The sequence below is a fragment of the Colias eurytheme genome, chromosome 14 (genome assembly GCF_061535395.1).
Source record: "Colias eurytheme isolate Ceu_HAF_F1 chromosome 14, ilColEury1 Martin Lab GWU primary, whole genome shotgun sequence".
Lineage (NCBI taxonomy): Eukaryota > Metazoa > Arthropoda > Insecta > Lepidoptera > Pieridae > Colias > Colias eurytheme.
Genome location: NC_142993.1, coordinates 5,280,967 through 5,295,518, shown reverse-complemented (window position 1 = coordinate 5,295,518; position 14,552 = coordinate 5,280,967). Strand labels below are relative to the sequence as shown.

At 34.7% G+C, this 14,552-nt stretch overlaps 1 protein-coding gene across 1 annotated transcript; it reads left to right on the top strand.

Annotated features, from left to right (window-relative positions):
* The first annotated feature begins 3,550 nt into the window (after positions 1 to 3,550).
* Notum (palmitoleoyl-protein carboxylesterase notum) lies at positions 3,551 to 14,484 on the top strand. The gene is made up of 3 exons (XM_090109144.1): positions 3,551 to 3,931; positions 12,915 to 13,018; positions 13,268 to 14,484. Exons 1-3 carry the CDS (start codon positions 3,599 to 3,601, stop codon positions 14,406 to 14,408), a joined length of 1,578 nt encoding a protein of 525 aa, XP_089965270.1. The 5' UTR covers positions 3,551 to 3,598; the 3' UTR covers positions 14,409 to 14,484.
* Positions 14,485 to 14,552: the final 68 nt, after the last annotated feature.

The window sequence follows — 14,552 nt, the reverse complement described above, 5'->3', positions numbered from 1 at the left end:
TGATGAAAATAGTTTAAGCACAATATATATCGTTTTAACTTTTGATATCGTACAGACTTGTATTTTAAAATTTTACTCATCAAAGTTAATCTCAATGGAGATTGTACCCAGGAATCCAAATGTAATTTTAACGAGCTAGCAACTAGAAAAAATATGCGTGCATCATTTTTTTTTTTTTTAAATACAGGCTTGGAATTTGTTAATGTAGAGCCTCCAGTTAATGAGACACTGTTAGTGTGATTACTTCTTTTTGTGAGATTTAAATGTAATAACAATTATTATTGCATATATCAGGGGCTTAACATTAAACTATGGCATTTTTTTCCTAACTGATTTACGCAATTAATTATATTGTGCGTAATAAACCGTTTATTATTAAATTTCTTTTAACTCATAACTATTATGGAAACCGTTTTTATGAAGCAATTAATTTATAAGCTATGGTAAGTATGTTCATATTTTTATAAGTGCCCATTAGATTAAAAAATATAAAAAATAATGAACGGTCAGGTACGCACCTGTTGTCGGAACGTTCGCAAAAAAGTAATAAAACTAAATAAGGTGCAAAATTATGTTCGGGAGATACACGTGTGTACATAGCGCAGCTAATTCGTGAGAGGGCGGAACAGTCCTTAGCCGTTAGTGATGTGCTGTGCTGACATATCGATATCGGTACCTACTTTTCGTGAATTGTATCGATGGATAAACTTTGGCATGTCCATGAACAAAGAGTTATTTTTTAATTTTATTCCGAATAAGCTTTGCAAATCTTGTTGACTGAATTCAAGAACATCTGATTTTTTATTTAAAATTTGTAGGAGTTTCTAGTTATCAGGATAATAATATAGGATCAAAGGAGTCTAAACTTTTAAAATATTTGCTAATGATACTGGTGACAGCGGCGGCCTTACCCATTGCGAGGCTCCGGGCGGCAGGCCCTTTGCGAGGCCCTTTGCTCTTTGTGAAATGTATGTGATGCGAAAGTAGGTCTGGTTGTTTGGTTTAAGTATTTGTCATATTTGAGGAGAAATGATAAAGTTATACAAATGAATAAAATTTGAGTTTTATAATATTTATACAGGGTGTCCCAAAAAGTAGTGATGAACGGAAGCTGGGAGGTAGAGGACCTAGAGGGCTATCCGAATCATCCCCATGTATGTTATGCGATTTTTCGTATTTTCGGAGTTATGACATTTTTTTCAATTTTTCATCTATCGCTGAGTACGATGAGATTTTTATTTATGGTGACGTGAATTATTGCGCTAGATGCTTGATTTTTTATGTGTGCTAAGCTGAAAGAGAGGCCAATTCAGTATGGTAACATTTACTATCGTTAGATCTTCGAATGGAATAAAAAAAGAATTAAATGCCAAGAAATATGAAATTACCCAGTATGTTCACAACTTCAAGGGCCCATAAAAAATTAAGTCACATAAAAAAAGTTTTCCATTTGGCTTTTAAAAACTTGCTCTATCTATCAGGTAGCAACCCTAAAAATTTCATTTTATTATTCAGAAGGCTTCAATCGAAAATTGAAATCTAAATATGGTAAGTGCAAAAATTTTATTAACATGGTGATCATTAAAACCAATAAATAGGTGCTTAATTACTTACCAGATTTTTTTTAAATAATCCCGCTGTTGCTCAATGCAAGTGCGACATCACCGTAAAAAGTTGTCTTTTAAATGTCTGAATGCCCTTTTATCATTTTTATTATTTCCGGGTTATTTCTTCCAAATTGTGGCATTCTCTCAAGTAGCCGAGGTCTTTTTGGTATCCCCATTGATACAAATCAATGGGGTTTAGGTTGAGGGACCGTGGAGGCCAGGCTTTAAGGCAGGCGTCACCGGCGCATGCGCAGGCTGCAACGACCAATCCATCTTTCAAGATATCTTTGCCCTTTAGCCTGGCCTCCACGGTCCCCGGACATAAACCCTATTGATTTTTTTCCGTGGGGATACTACAAAGACGAGAGACTGCCACAATTTGGACGAAATAACCCGGAAATTCATAGTAGCAGAAGAAACCATTAGAAACGATAAAAGGGCATTCAGACATTTAAAAGACAACTTTTTACGGTGATGTCGCACTTGCACTGAGCAACAGCGGCGTCATTTTAAAAATTTCTGGTAATTAAACACCTTTTTATTGGTTTTAATTTGTTTTTATTAATCATCATGTTAATTCAATTTTTTCACTTACCAAATTTAGATTTCAATTTTTCGATTGAAGCCTTCTGAATAATAAAATTAAATTTTCAGGGTAGCTACCTGATAGATAGAGCAAGTTTTTAAAAGCCAAACGGAAAACTTTTTTATGTGATTTTATTTTTTTACGGGCCCTTGAAGTGGTGAACATACTGGGTAATTTTATCTTTCTTGGAATTTTTTTTTTTTTATTCCATTCAAAGATCTAACGATAGTAAATGTTGCCATACTGAATTGACCTATCTTTCAGCTTAGCACACAAAAATCAAGCATCCTTCGCAATAATTGACGTCACCATAAATAAAAATCTCATCGTACTCAGCGATAGATGAAAAATTGAAAAAAATGTCATAACTCCGAAAATACGAAAAATCGCATAACATACATGGGGGTGATTCGGATAGCCCTCTAGGTCCTCTACCTCCTAGCTTCAGTATATCACTACTTTTTGGGACACCCTGTATGTATAAATATACATAGAAAGATTTACCAAATTAACAAATACAGAGATGATAAATTTTAAAATTGATGTTTGCGGCTTTTCCTAAGGCTAAAATCTTTAATTAAAGCACAATAATCCAACGAATGAGCTACGTCACTTTCGATTGAAAGAATAGTAAGGGCTGAAAGCCGATCTTGTGTCATCGAATTCCTCAAATATGTTTTAATAATTTTAAGCCTCGAAAAACTCCTTTCAGCAGACGCAACTGTCACAGGTGTGGTGGCAATAATTCTCAGGGCTATTTCGATAGTGGGGTAAACTTCAGTTAATTTGTTTTCTATTATGTATTTCAGCACCGAGATAATATCGTCGTTTCCTTCATACACACGCATGAACATACTCAGTACACGCACACATTTTCATTTTTTTAAATTTGCTTGGGTGGTTGCTTGTTGCGCGAGGCCCCTGCAAGAGCGAGGCCCCGGGCGATTGCCCCGTTCGCCACCCCCTAAGGCCGCCTCTGACTGGTGATCTGTGAATATATTTATCGATGATGTTTTAGACAACCCAACAGCTTAGACAACCCCAATCTTTATGTAGAAATGAATACGTTTTAGAATACTCCATGTTTCTATTATTGATACACGCTTTCTTATTAAGTATATAAGGTGCTTTGAAATTGAGTATGTAAAATAATTAAACAGTTACAAAAATTTAAAAAATTCTTTAAAAGTTTACAGTTGAGGGAAAGCTCATCAGTCGATATTGTAAGCAGTGAGCGCTACATCACTACGGGGCGCATTACCGCACCGTTTCGGCGCACGGAGGCTGTTGACAGGTGGGGGGTGCTGGGGTTGCGCGGGGAGGGGCGAGCCGGCGCGGCGCCCGCGCAGCTCGCGTGGCCCTCTCGCCTGAGTCACGCGCGCTCCGTAATGCTTGCATAATAATAATGACGGATGCCGATCGCGCGGCGGCCCCTTTGATCTACGGAGCGTTTGATCTCGCCGCCGACTGGTCCCGCCGCCCCTGCCGCATAAACGAGCCCGCCTGTTACCTTTATTCGGTCCGACGCCGCGTATGGAGCCGGCCCTTCGCCCTCGTTCTAAATAGAGGCTTTTGTAAACGGGGAGCTACCGTGAGCGCGCCGTGGCAGTGGTGTTTGCGCGGTCAGTATGGGGTGCGGTCGCCGCGGGCGCTCGCCGCGCTTCTCGAACCGTTCTTAGTGATGTTTCCGCGCCCTCAAGGTCGGTGCTGCCGGTGCTGGCTGACATGGACCCTATGTGTACGTTCATTATTTATTTTGTGCAATTTTACAGCGAACTTCAGTGATCGTTCTGAGATTGTGTTGTTTGTTTTGATATTAATGTTGTGTTCAGTCGATCCAGTGCCGAGCTTGGCGAGTGTATTGAAGTTTAATAACAACATGACGTAGTTTAGATTTTCAGTAAATATGTATATTGTATATAGTTGCTAAATGTAGAGTTGCCGCGAAGTGGAATTACATAAATGTTTATTTATTTAACTAGGTACATGGCACGTGTTGTTTAAATGTGATTGTTTGTTTTTATTGATAAAGTTTAAAAATTTAGTAGGTTCTATTTTTATTCTAATCTCGATAACTTACTTTCAAAATGTGGAAAAAGTAATTGCTTGATACCGGAGAGTTGCTTGAATTGTTGAATGCTCTAATATAGAGTTTTTTCAATAAAAACATAAACTTAGATTGGTATTACTTTTGTAAGCTTGTTCTATAAATTGGATTTATTTTGTCATTTTTGTATTAAAAGCATATTAACATAACTTACTATTAATGTTAAGTTGAAGGAAATTATACTTTATAATAATCTACATTTTTTAAAATTATAAATTTAGATGCCTTTAAAAATGAACTGGTTTTTACATTAAAAAATGGCTCTACTCGCTCTACATTGTGTAGAAACTTGACACTTAGGCCTATTTTAACTTAAACTTACTTTTACAAGTTTTTAAAAATATGTAAAACGATATGAGTAGAATGTTTTGTATTAAATTTCTTAAACAAACACTTTAATTAAGCGTATATTTACGGTAGGTAATATTAGGTATTGCTTTAAAAGTATCAATATTTTGTTTTAGTGTTTTTCAACTTCCTATTATTCGAATTAAATATTAATAGCCCGGTTTACACGCACACTCTTTACCGCGTGATTGAGTGCGCGGGATTGAACGCGGGAAAGCACGCGCGCTGAGGAAAGAGGAAAGATTGTGCGTGTAAACGATAATCACGCGCGATTGAACGAAGAAAAGCATGGCGCGTTGGAGTGTGTGCGGAGTGGACGCGCAATCTCGTTCTCTCTGTCATCGTTTAAATGCTCGCTCTTTCCCGCGTGAAAGCCGAATCGCGCGCGAAAGAGCGTGCGTGTAAACCGGGCTAATTAGGTATTCTATCAACAATCAAAATGTTGTTATAATTTTATCTTTGAAAGGGTCATTTACTTACTACGTAATATAAAATATAAGAAATAAGCTCTATTTAACCGACTTCAAAAAAGGAGTTTATCAATTCGGCCGATATATTTTTTTGTTAAATATTTTTATTTTATACCGACGTTATGAAAAAGATATAAAAAAATTATATTAAAAATTAAAATCATTCAACTACTTAGTATAGGGTGTATAGACACTCTAATTCTTTCTTCTAATAAACAGGTAATTAAAATAGTCTTTCCTAGCGTTTATGCGAGGAATGCCGCGCGGGCACAACTAGTTACATTCACAACTCTACAGTATAGTACTTAACACAATATTATATTGGTATTAATTCATGGAAATAATGTTGATTGTATAGTACCGTGCACGTTTTTAACTTTATGTTTTATTTCTATTAGCATTTTACAATAAATATAATTTATTGTCGTGCGTACAAGAAGCGATGAATAATTATGCAGATAATATATTCAAAGACAATGGCGACGTTGTGTCGGTAAACTAATAGGAAATATCTTTTAATTTTAACAAAATATTTGCAGACAAAACATTATAGATACGAAAATATACAATATATTTTTAAATTATCTTTAAATAAATCTTTATCTCTTGCTACTACTGCTACTGTAGACGGCTTAGTCCATGTAGGTATGAGGCTACAACTTTTTTCATGAAATCTGCGTTTTATTTCATACATTCTATTTTTATTCAATTAAAATACGGAAAGTTCGATTGAGTGTTATAGCTAATTTAATAATAATTAGCCTTTAAAATTTTGTTATGAAAAGTGGAAATCTACATGAAGTAAACTAAACAGTTTAAAAATAATGCATCGATTTACAGATGTGGCATTGAACAGATGCATACTTCACAAAAAAGGATTTGAATTGTTTTGATCATTTTGTTAGTTTATTATAATTAGTAATTGGCTTTTAATTTTCGTTGTCTATAGGGATTCTATGGTACTATTTTATGGTTTAGTATTGACTATGGTATATGCGATGTTCATGGTCATGTATGAGGAGCGATTTTAAAAATAATCAAGATGTTGACGCTATTGTAGAGCAAGGATTGTAAGATATAGAAGTAGTAACTGACCTAACCCGGAAAACCAATTGTAGGTCAGAAAATGAGAAGGTATTCGATTGCTCGTGTTATTGAGGAAATTTGAATTGTTTGTATAGATACCTATATTTTGATTGTAGTTTTATATTTGCATATTTTTAACTGTACCTAATAATTATTAAATAACTGGACTATTTCTTTACATTAAATATTTTAAAGAGAATAACTAAATGCATTAATATGGATTTTTTTTAAAGGCTACATTATACTTCAAATGTGAGTTAAGTGTCTGTGGTTTCTAAATATGTAGTGCTTTTGCTAAAATATATATATATAGTTATGATATATGCATCGAAAGTCATACTATCGTCGTAGGTGAGCCTCTACCTCGAAGAGCCACGCAAAAATTATGTAGTCCACATGGAAAGCTAGTCTAGAATAAAATTAGTATTAGTATATAAGGTACCTTATTTTTGAGACTCATTATTAAAAATGTCACTGTATCTTGAGAGCATAATCTAAATAAAGGAGATCCGTATCTAAATCCTTAGCCTTTTTTATTTTTAAATTCCCCTTAGGAATACGAAATCAGACTTGTAAATAGGTAAAGTAAATACCTAGTTAGAATTCAAGAGGTTTTCAAGTACAAATGATTTGGTTTGCGCCTTTAGTTAAAAAAAAGATTTCAGCGTGAAAAAAGCGTCCATAACATTATCAGTTGATTTTATAAATATAGTACAGCCTATTCAATTCATGTTTAATTCAAATACAAATAACTAAATCATGAAGGTTTGTTATTGCTGCATTAAATTAAGTAATTCAAATAGACTAGTTAGTAATAAATTTTACTGTAATCCCTTGTAATTAGCAGTGCAGAGTTGTTTATGGCGGTCATGCATCATACATGAGCTTTCTTTAATGTGGTTACAACAGGCAGAATACACGTGAAATATGTATCATCTCATTTACGTTCCAAATCTACAATAAATTATTTTAATTATTTGCTGATTCTATTTCTGTTAATTAAAATACTTAAATTCGATTCGATTAACATGAAAATCTTTCTACAACTCGAATATTTACAAAACCATATTGATCAATATTGAGTGACATATATGTATTTTTAATTTTATCCAGATACATAATACATCAAAGAATACTTCCAGTTATTTTTGACGAGAAAAATTGAAGTTGATTTTGCTCTTATTTGTTTTAAACAGTTACTTATTTGACTTTTTGTTGCTAATGAAACATTATTATAGTTTCCAAGTAGATAGATGTAGCTTTAAAACTACTTATAACATAATTTATACTTAATCACTTGCAATGTATCTGCAATAATAATTTCGTTCTATACTTGTTTATTATTTATTCAAGATATGGTAATTTCCGTCGACTTCTCTTATTTGCTGGTTCATAAAGGATAATAACAAACAAAATAATATATGCACACTCAAAGTAAACCAATTTCGCGATTCCCGAAGTTATTTAAATAGATCTACAAAGCGTTTGAAGACATCATACAGAGACAAACTAATGGTCGTTGTTTCGTAGAACTTCATTTCATTATTCTTGTTACCAAACCAACTACATATCGTATGAAGAAGACAACTTTGATATAACCCAAGAGTTATCTATATAAAGCTGAAGACTTAGTTCGTCTAAAATTGAGAAATTCTTTTCGTGTAGCTCCTTTTATCGTGAAAAGCTATATAGGTACAGTGTGCAATGTCCATGCTAGGACTTATAGGTGCGAAGTAATGAAAAATATTGCAGAAATGGGAAAAAATATAGAAAATATTTCTATTGAGAGAGATGTATTTACATGATGCATCGCTTATCTAGTAACTATTCAATTGTATTGCATATAAACAGAACATGGGCAAACACGTCATAATATATGTTGATACAAACATGTTAAATTTAAAATCTAAATTGTCGTTTCAATTTATTAACGAATGTACGTTGAATTTATGACGTTAACTTCACATCAGTCGTTTTGCACGTGCTTTATGCTAACAAAATAACTATTAGACTGGGGTAGAAGCCTTTGAAAATAATGAAAAGATAAAAAAAATCGCAGTCGGATGAAACCCATTAGAAAAGGAGGGGAATATGATGAAAATAAAAGGAAAAATAAATTACGGTCAATCCGAGTTCGGGAAGTGGGAGGGGGGAGCTTTTAAGAGAAAAAAATGGTTTCTCCTGATTTCCGACAAAACTACAAGTCCTATAGAAAAAAGTTCAATGGCAAAGTTGTAGGTAATTAAAAGTTCTACAACTTTTGTATTCACAATTTTTTCACATAACCTAAAAATTTAGGTGAAAAATTCAAAAAACCAAGTTTTTGGTCTTTTATTTCTATCTACTTCAAAATTTATTTTTTTTCTACGAAATTTGGTGGAAACTTACTTTATTATGTTCCAAATACACTGTAATTTATTTGTTTGAAAATATTTATTTTTTCGCCTTATTTTGAATTAATACCAAAAAAACAACCTAATTTTCAATCGAAAAGTCACCCGTCAAAATATCAGCTTTTTTCAAAAACTTGGGGTGCCGTTTATTCATTGAAATCTCTACTTACATATGGTGTAAAAAAAATAAACAGCACCATAGTAAATGTTCTCAGGAAATGCATACAAAAAGTGTGATAATGAGCTTTTACTAAATCAGGCACACTTCTTGAACTCTATATCTTCTCTTGTATCGGCTTTTCGGTAATATTTCAAAAGAAAAATAATTATCTGTTCTAAGTTTAATATTTTACAGCATATTCAAAAGCAAAATGATGTCGATAAAAACATTTCAGGTAGTTCGAGAAGTGTGCCTGATTTAGTAAAAGCTAATTTTCAGACTGTTTGTATGCATTTCCTGAGAACATTTACTATGGTGGTGTTTATTTTTTTTACACCATATGAAAGTAGAGATTTCAATGAATAAAAGGCACCCCAAGTTTTTGAAAAAAGCTGATATTTTGACGGGTGACTTTTCGATTGAAAATTAGGTTGTTTTTTTGGTATTAATTCAAAATAAGGCGAAAAAATAAATATTTTCAATCAAATAAATTACAGTGTATTTGGGACATAATAAAGTAAGTTTCCACCAAATTTCGTAGAAAAAAAATAAATTTTGAAGTAGATAAAAATAAAAGACCAAAAGCTTGGTTTTTTGAATTTTTCACCTAAATTTTGAGGTTATGTGAAAAAATTGTGAATACAAAAGTTGTAGAACTTTTAATTACCTACAACTTTGCCATTGAACTTTTTTCTATAGGACTTGTAGTTTTGTCGGAAATCGAGAGAAACCATTTTTTTCTCTTAAAAGCTCCCTCCTCCCGCTTCCCGAACTCGGATTGACCGTAATTTATTTTTCCTTACATTTTTATCATATTCCCCTCCTTTTCTAATGGGTTTCATCCGACTGCGATTTTTTTTTATTTCAAAAATTATCTACTCTAGTCTATATGTATTTATTTGAAAGCAAAATGTGTAAAAGATGTGGAATTTTTCTATAAATGTTACTCGCAATGGGGTCACTATAATCATCATCATCATCAATACATATAATAAAATTCTAGAAAAGTGGTGTCTGTACAATGAAAATATGTAAAAAAAAATTAGCAGGGGTTATTACTAAATCGATCCCAAACCCAAAACTGTCGTTAAAATTTTTTTTGTCTGTTTGTCTGTTTGTCCGTTTGTCCGTTTGTCTGTTTGTCTGTATGTTTGAACACGCTAATCTCAGAAACGGCTTATCCGATTTAAATGCGGTTTTCACTAATATATTGTGGTAATCTTCATTTAACTTTTAGTGTTTATTTCATGTCAATCGGTTTATAAATAAAAAAGTTATGACCATTTAAGTATTCACGGCGAACATTTGCTAAGGCATTCTATGGTACACTATTACACAATGTACGATAAAACGTAAGTTATCTGTTATACGCTACAGTTTTTTATTTCTATAAAATGTCCAGGTGATCATATCGAAAGTCCCCAAGGGTGGGGGTGGGGGGGTAAGCTGAGGTAGTAGGGGGGGAGGGGTCAAATTAAAATTATGCTTATTTTTAGGTAAATTTTATACATAAAATGTCCTTTAAATTATGTCGTATTATAATATTTTTAACCCCCGACGCAAAAAGATGGGTGATAAGTGTTTGACCGCTATGTGTGTCTGTGTGTGTATCTGTTTGTGCCACCGTAGCTCGCTAGCAGGTAATTAGATGCGGTTTTTTTGTTAGGCAGCATATTTTCCGACGCTGGTTCTTAGATAAACTGTATCAAAATAGGTTAATCAATTTATTATACCTAGGTATACATATAGAGGTAAAAGTAGGAATGAAAATAACTAAAGTTATCGAATATACTTTAGTGATTAGGCAGCATATTTTCCGACGCTGGTTCTTAGATAAACTGTATCAAAATAGGTTAATCCATTTATTATACCTAGGTATACATATAGAGGTAAAAGTAGGAATGAAAATAACTAAAGTTATCGAATATACTTTAGTGATATATTAAATGAAAGTGAACGACCTATCAGTAACAATAAGTCAAATTTTATCAAAATCGGTTCATCCATTTATTTGATAAACGGTATAAAAGTTGTAGGTAACAAAAAAATTAATTTTGACTCAAGTGACATATGAAATGAAAGGGCATGACGTGTAAAGTATAATTGGATATATTTAATCAAAATCGGTTCATCCATTTACTATACCTATATATGGGTAAAAGTTGGAATGAAAGAAACGATTGTTGTCAAGTATACCTAAGTGACATATCAAATGAAAGTGCATAACGGGTGAAGTACAGTTATAGTTCTATTTTTATCCAAATCGGTTTTTCCATTTATTAGATTACAGCATAGATTACAGCGGTGATCAGATTACAAAAGTGGGAATGAACAATAATCGAATGTGGTCAAATAATATCTCAAGCGGCATATCAAAATATGAAAGATCAACGTGTAAATTACAATTAGTAATGTTTTATCGAAATCGGTTCATCCGTTTATTACACTTTAGGGGTGACAGTGGTTAGATTAATAAACCAAATGGAGCATCAAACGACAGGATATGTCGTATACATATAGGTACAATTAGATAATATGGTTTACATCAAAATCGGTTCTGCCATTTACTAGGGATGGAAGGAGTTTGAAAGTCTGTGAAAGAAGAGGGGGATATGGGAGCGAGAGGATAGCCACACCCTGGAAATTTTGAATTCTACTCAAAGCCACATAGGCCTGGCGCGGGCGCGGCGCTTGGCAATTACCACTTCTTTTGCCACTGTGGTCCATTACAATTTGTGCACGGTTACGGCCCAACTTAAAAGATGTCAAGGAGCAACAAACTTATATTATATAGATATCAATATTATGTAGGAATGTATTATGGAGGTAAAGGTAGGTCTCGCTCACTTGAAAATATTACATGAAAATAAGAAACCGAAGTTTAAAAATTAAAAAAAAACCCAACGCAATGAAGGAAAAGGAATAAATAATTTTACAAACTTCCCGACGATCTTTAAAATTATGATAATATGATAATGATAGTACCTATGGCAGCCCCGACGACTTTGTTTTTTTTTATTTTTATAAATATTTAAAATGGTATTTATTTTCTATGGTATTTATATGTTCTTCGTTGCGTTGGGTTTTTGAAGTGAAAACTTCTTTATCGGCGTTGGGTATAAAATCTTAAACTCGCGTCAGGACACGTGGCCTGATCGAAAAAGCGTAAAGTGCGTCACACACGGTGAAGATACTATAATATTTTATCAGTATCTTAAGGTATCCGGTATCAGCGTTCTGACCATCATTTTTCTTTTTGTCATTGCGTACCTACTAAGACCCCTGTAGAACCGCCATCCTGTTACAAATGACCCACAAAATTTCGGGTCATTTGTATCAGGATGGCGGTTCTACAAAATATCAAACATGCTGAACGTTAATAATCAAGTTTTCACTTCTGCCGGCACTCCCGGAATGCAACCCGTCTTTTTTTTTTAATTTAATTTTTATTGCACAGTCTAAACGGTTTAGTTACTACAGGCGCGAGACAGGAAAGATGAGCGCTGAGACAAACGTCAAAACGCAAAGGAATCCGCTACGATACTAATTGTCATAAGCGTATGATGTGTTTTGCACAATTTTATTAAATTGCGACTGGATGAAAATTTTGTTCGTGATCGTCGTCGTCGTTGGTAGGGTGAACAAATCTTTAGCAAAACATCATCAGTACGCTTATGTCAATTAGTAGATATCGATAGCGGATTCTATTCCTTTGCGTTTTGACGTTTGTCTCGGCACTCATTTGCTGCACAATATATGTATTGTCAAAAACATCCATACAAGGAAGGAAGGAAAATAAATTTGCTCCTTTCCCTCCTGGTGCCTAAAAAATAATATGACATAATTTAAAATAAATTTTACGTAGAAAATTAATTAGGCATTTATTTTTTTAGCTCAGTTTAGTAATAAATTTTACTAAAAGTTTTTTTAATTATTTATGGTAGTACGTGTTTATTCAATAAAAGTTAAGTAGTAACTACTATGCAGTCACTATTCCACGCGGACGAAGTCGCGGGCACAGCTAGTATCAAATAACTTATGAGTTGTTTCTTACGCTTCATAGTCATAAGTCAATGGAAATTTAAGTGCCTATTTTCTATACAATTATCTTTTATGTCCTATTATTAAATTAAATGTTATTGCTTGTGTAATTACAGGTGCTGTTGTACGCTCCAAGTGACAGCGTCGCTCCACCGGATAGCTTGAGATTAGTTTGGCTCACTAATTCCTCTCTAACGTGCAATGATGGATCGCCAGCGGGGTATGTATCCCTTATGTTCTCTAACGTTTCTTTTGCATTTTTTAACAACTGTAGAAGTAATTAAAACGAAACTTTATACAGTAAAGTTAACGGTATTAAAAATACTTAAACGAGATTTTCTATTTTGCTTTTTTTTAAATGCCTGCCTGTAATGTGTATGTTTAAAAGATCTTTAAACATTTCGTATTTTAAGAATTCTAGATTTTTAATGAGCATGAAAGTTAATTTAAAAATGTGTTTTGTTTCCAGCTATTATATACGGCGTGGCACAAACAGTCATCACTGGGTGGTGTACTTGGAAGGTGGAGGATATTGTTGGGACAAGAAGTCATGTGCAGCGCGTTGGAGACGTAGACCTGGGCTCATGTCTTCGACGCGATGGCCTCGAGCTCGCCGAGCCCCGGCTATACTGTCAATGGACCCAGAAGCAAACCCGTTATGGCATAACTCAAACCACGTGTTGTTACCCTACTGCTCAAGCGACATGTGGGCTGGAACCAGGATAAAAACGAAGAACGACTCATTCGCATTCACGGGACGTTTAATAGTTAAAGATGTCCTTAATGAACTGTTGCAATTTGGTTTACGTGGTCGACTTTTACTAGTCGGTTCGAGTGCTGGGGCAGCGGGAGTTATGTTCCATGCAGACGCTACTCGAAGAAGTCTTAGGACACATGGTGTACGTGTGGCGGCTATCGCCGATTCTGGGTGGTTTCTCGATAGGCCACCGAGAGCGAGACGGTCATTTTCCGTAGATGCAATAGCAAGACTTGGACATACTTTATGGCAAGGATCACCGCCATCGTCTTGTGTACGACAACACAGAGATAAACCGTGGCTCTGCTATTTTGGGTATCGCCTCTATCCACACATAAGGACACCGTTGTTTGTATTTCAGTATTTATTTGATTCAGCGCAACTAACAGCGGAAGGTGTACGAGCCCCGCGCACAAGAGCGCAATGGGATGCCGTACATGAGACGGGGACTGCTCTCCGTGCCAGCCTTAAAGGCGTGCGAGCAACATTTGCTCCTGCGTGCATTGCGCACGGTGCTTTAGCGAGACCCGAGTGGCTGGCTATTAACGTGTCCGGTATTTCCCTTCCAAAAGCGATTAGTTGTTGGGAACGTCGCTTGAGTAGTAGAAATAGAGGTGAAAGGACCAGATGTGCACCGCGCAGGCTCATCGAAAGATGCTCGTGGCCGCAGTGTAACGGCTCCTGTCCACGTTTGCGCGACCCGCGGACGGGCGAAGAAGTAGCATTAGCTGCTCTACTTCAAAGCTTCGGGCTAGATGTGAATGGAGCTGCGGCAGCCATGGGCTTAGACGCTCGAGCTTTATCAAGAATGAGTCGAGCTGAACTTTTGCCCTTATTGGCACCACATACGTGATATTTAATAGACTGTTTATGTGCATTTAGCACGAAGAATCTACCTCGTTTTTGTTGCAAGTACAATTATTATTAATGTTAGTTATTATTTATTGTAATGAGATGCTGCAGTATTTATATAAGTAAAGTGTAATAATTTATATTT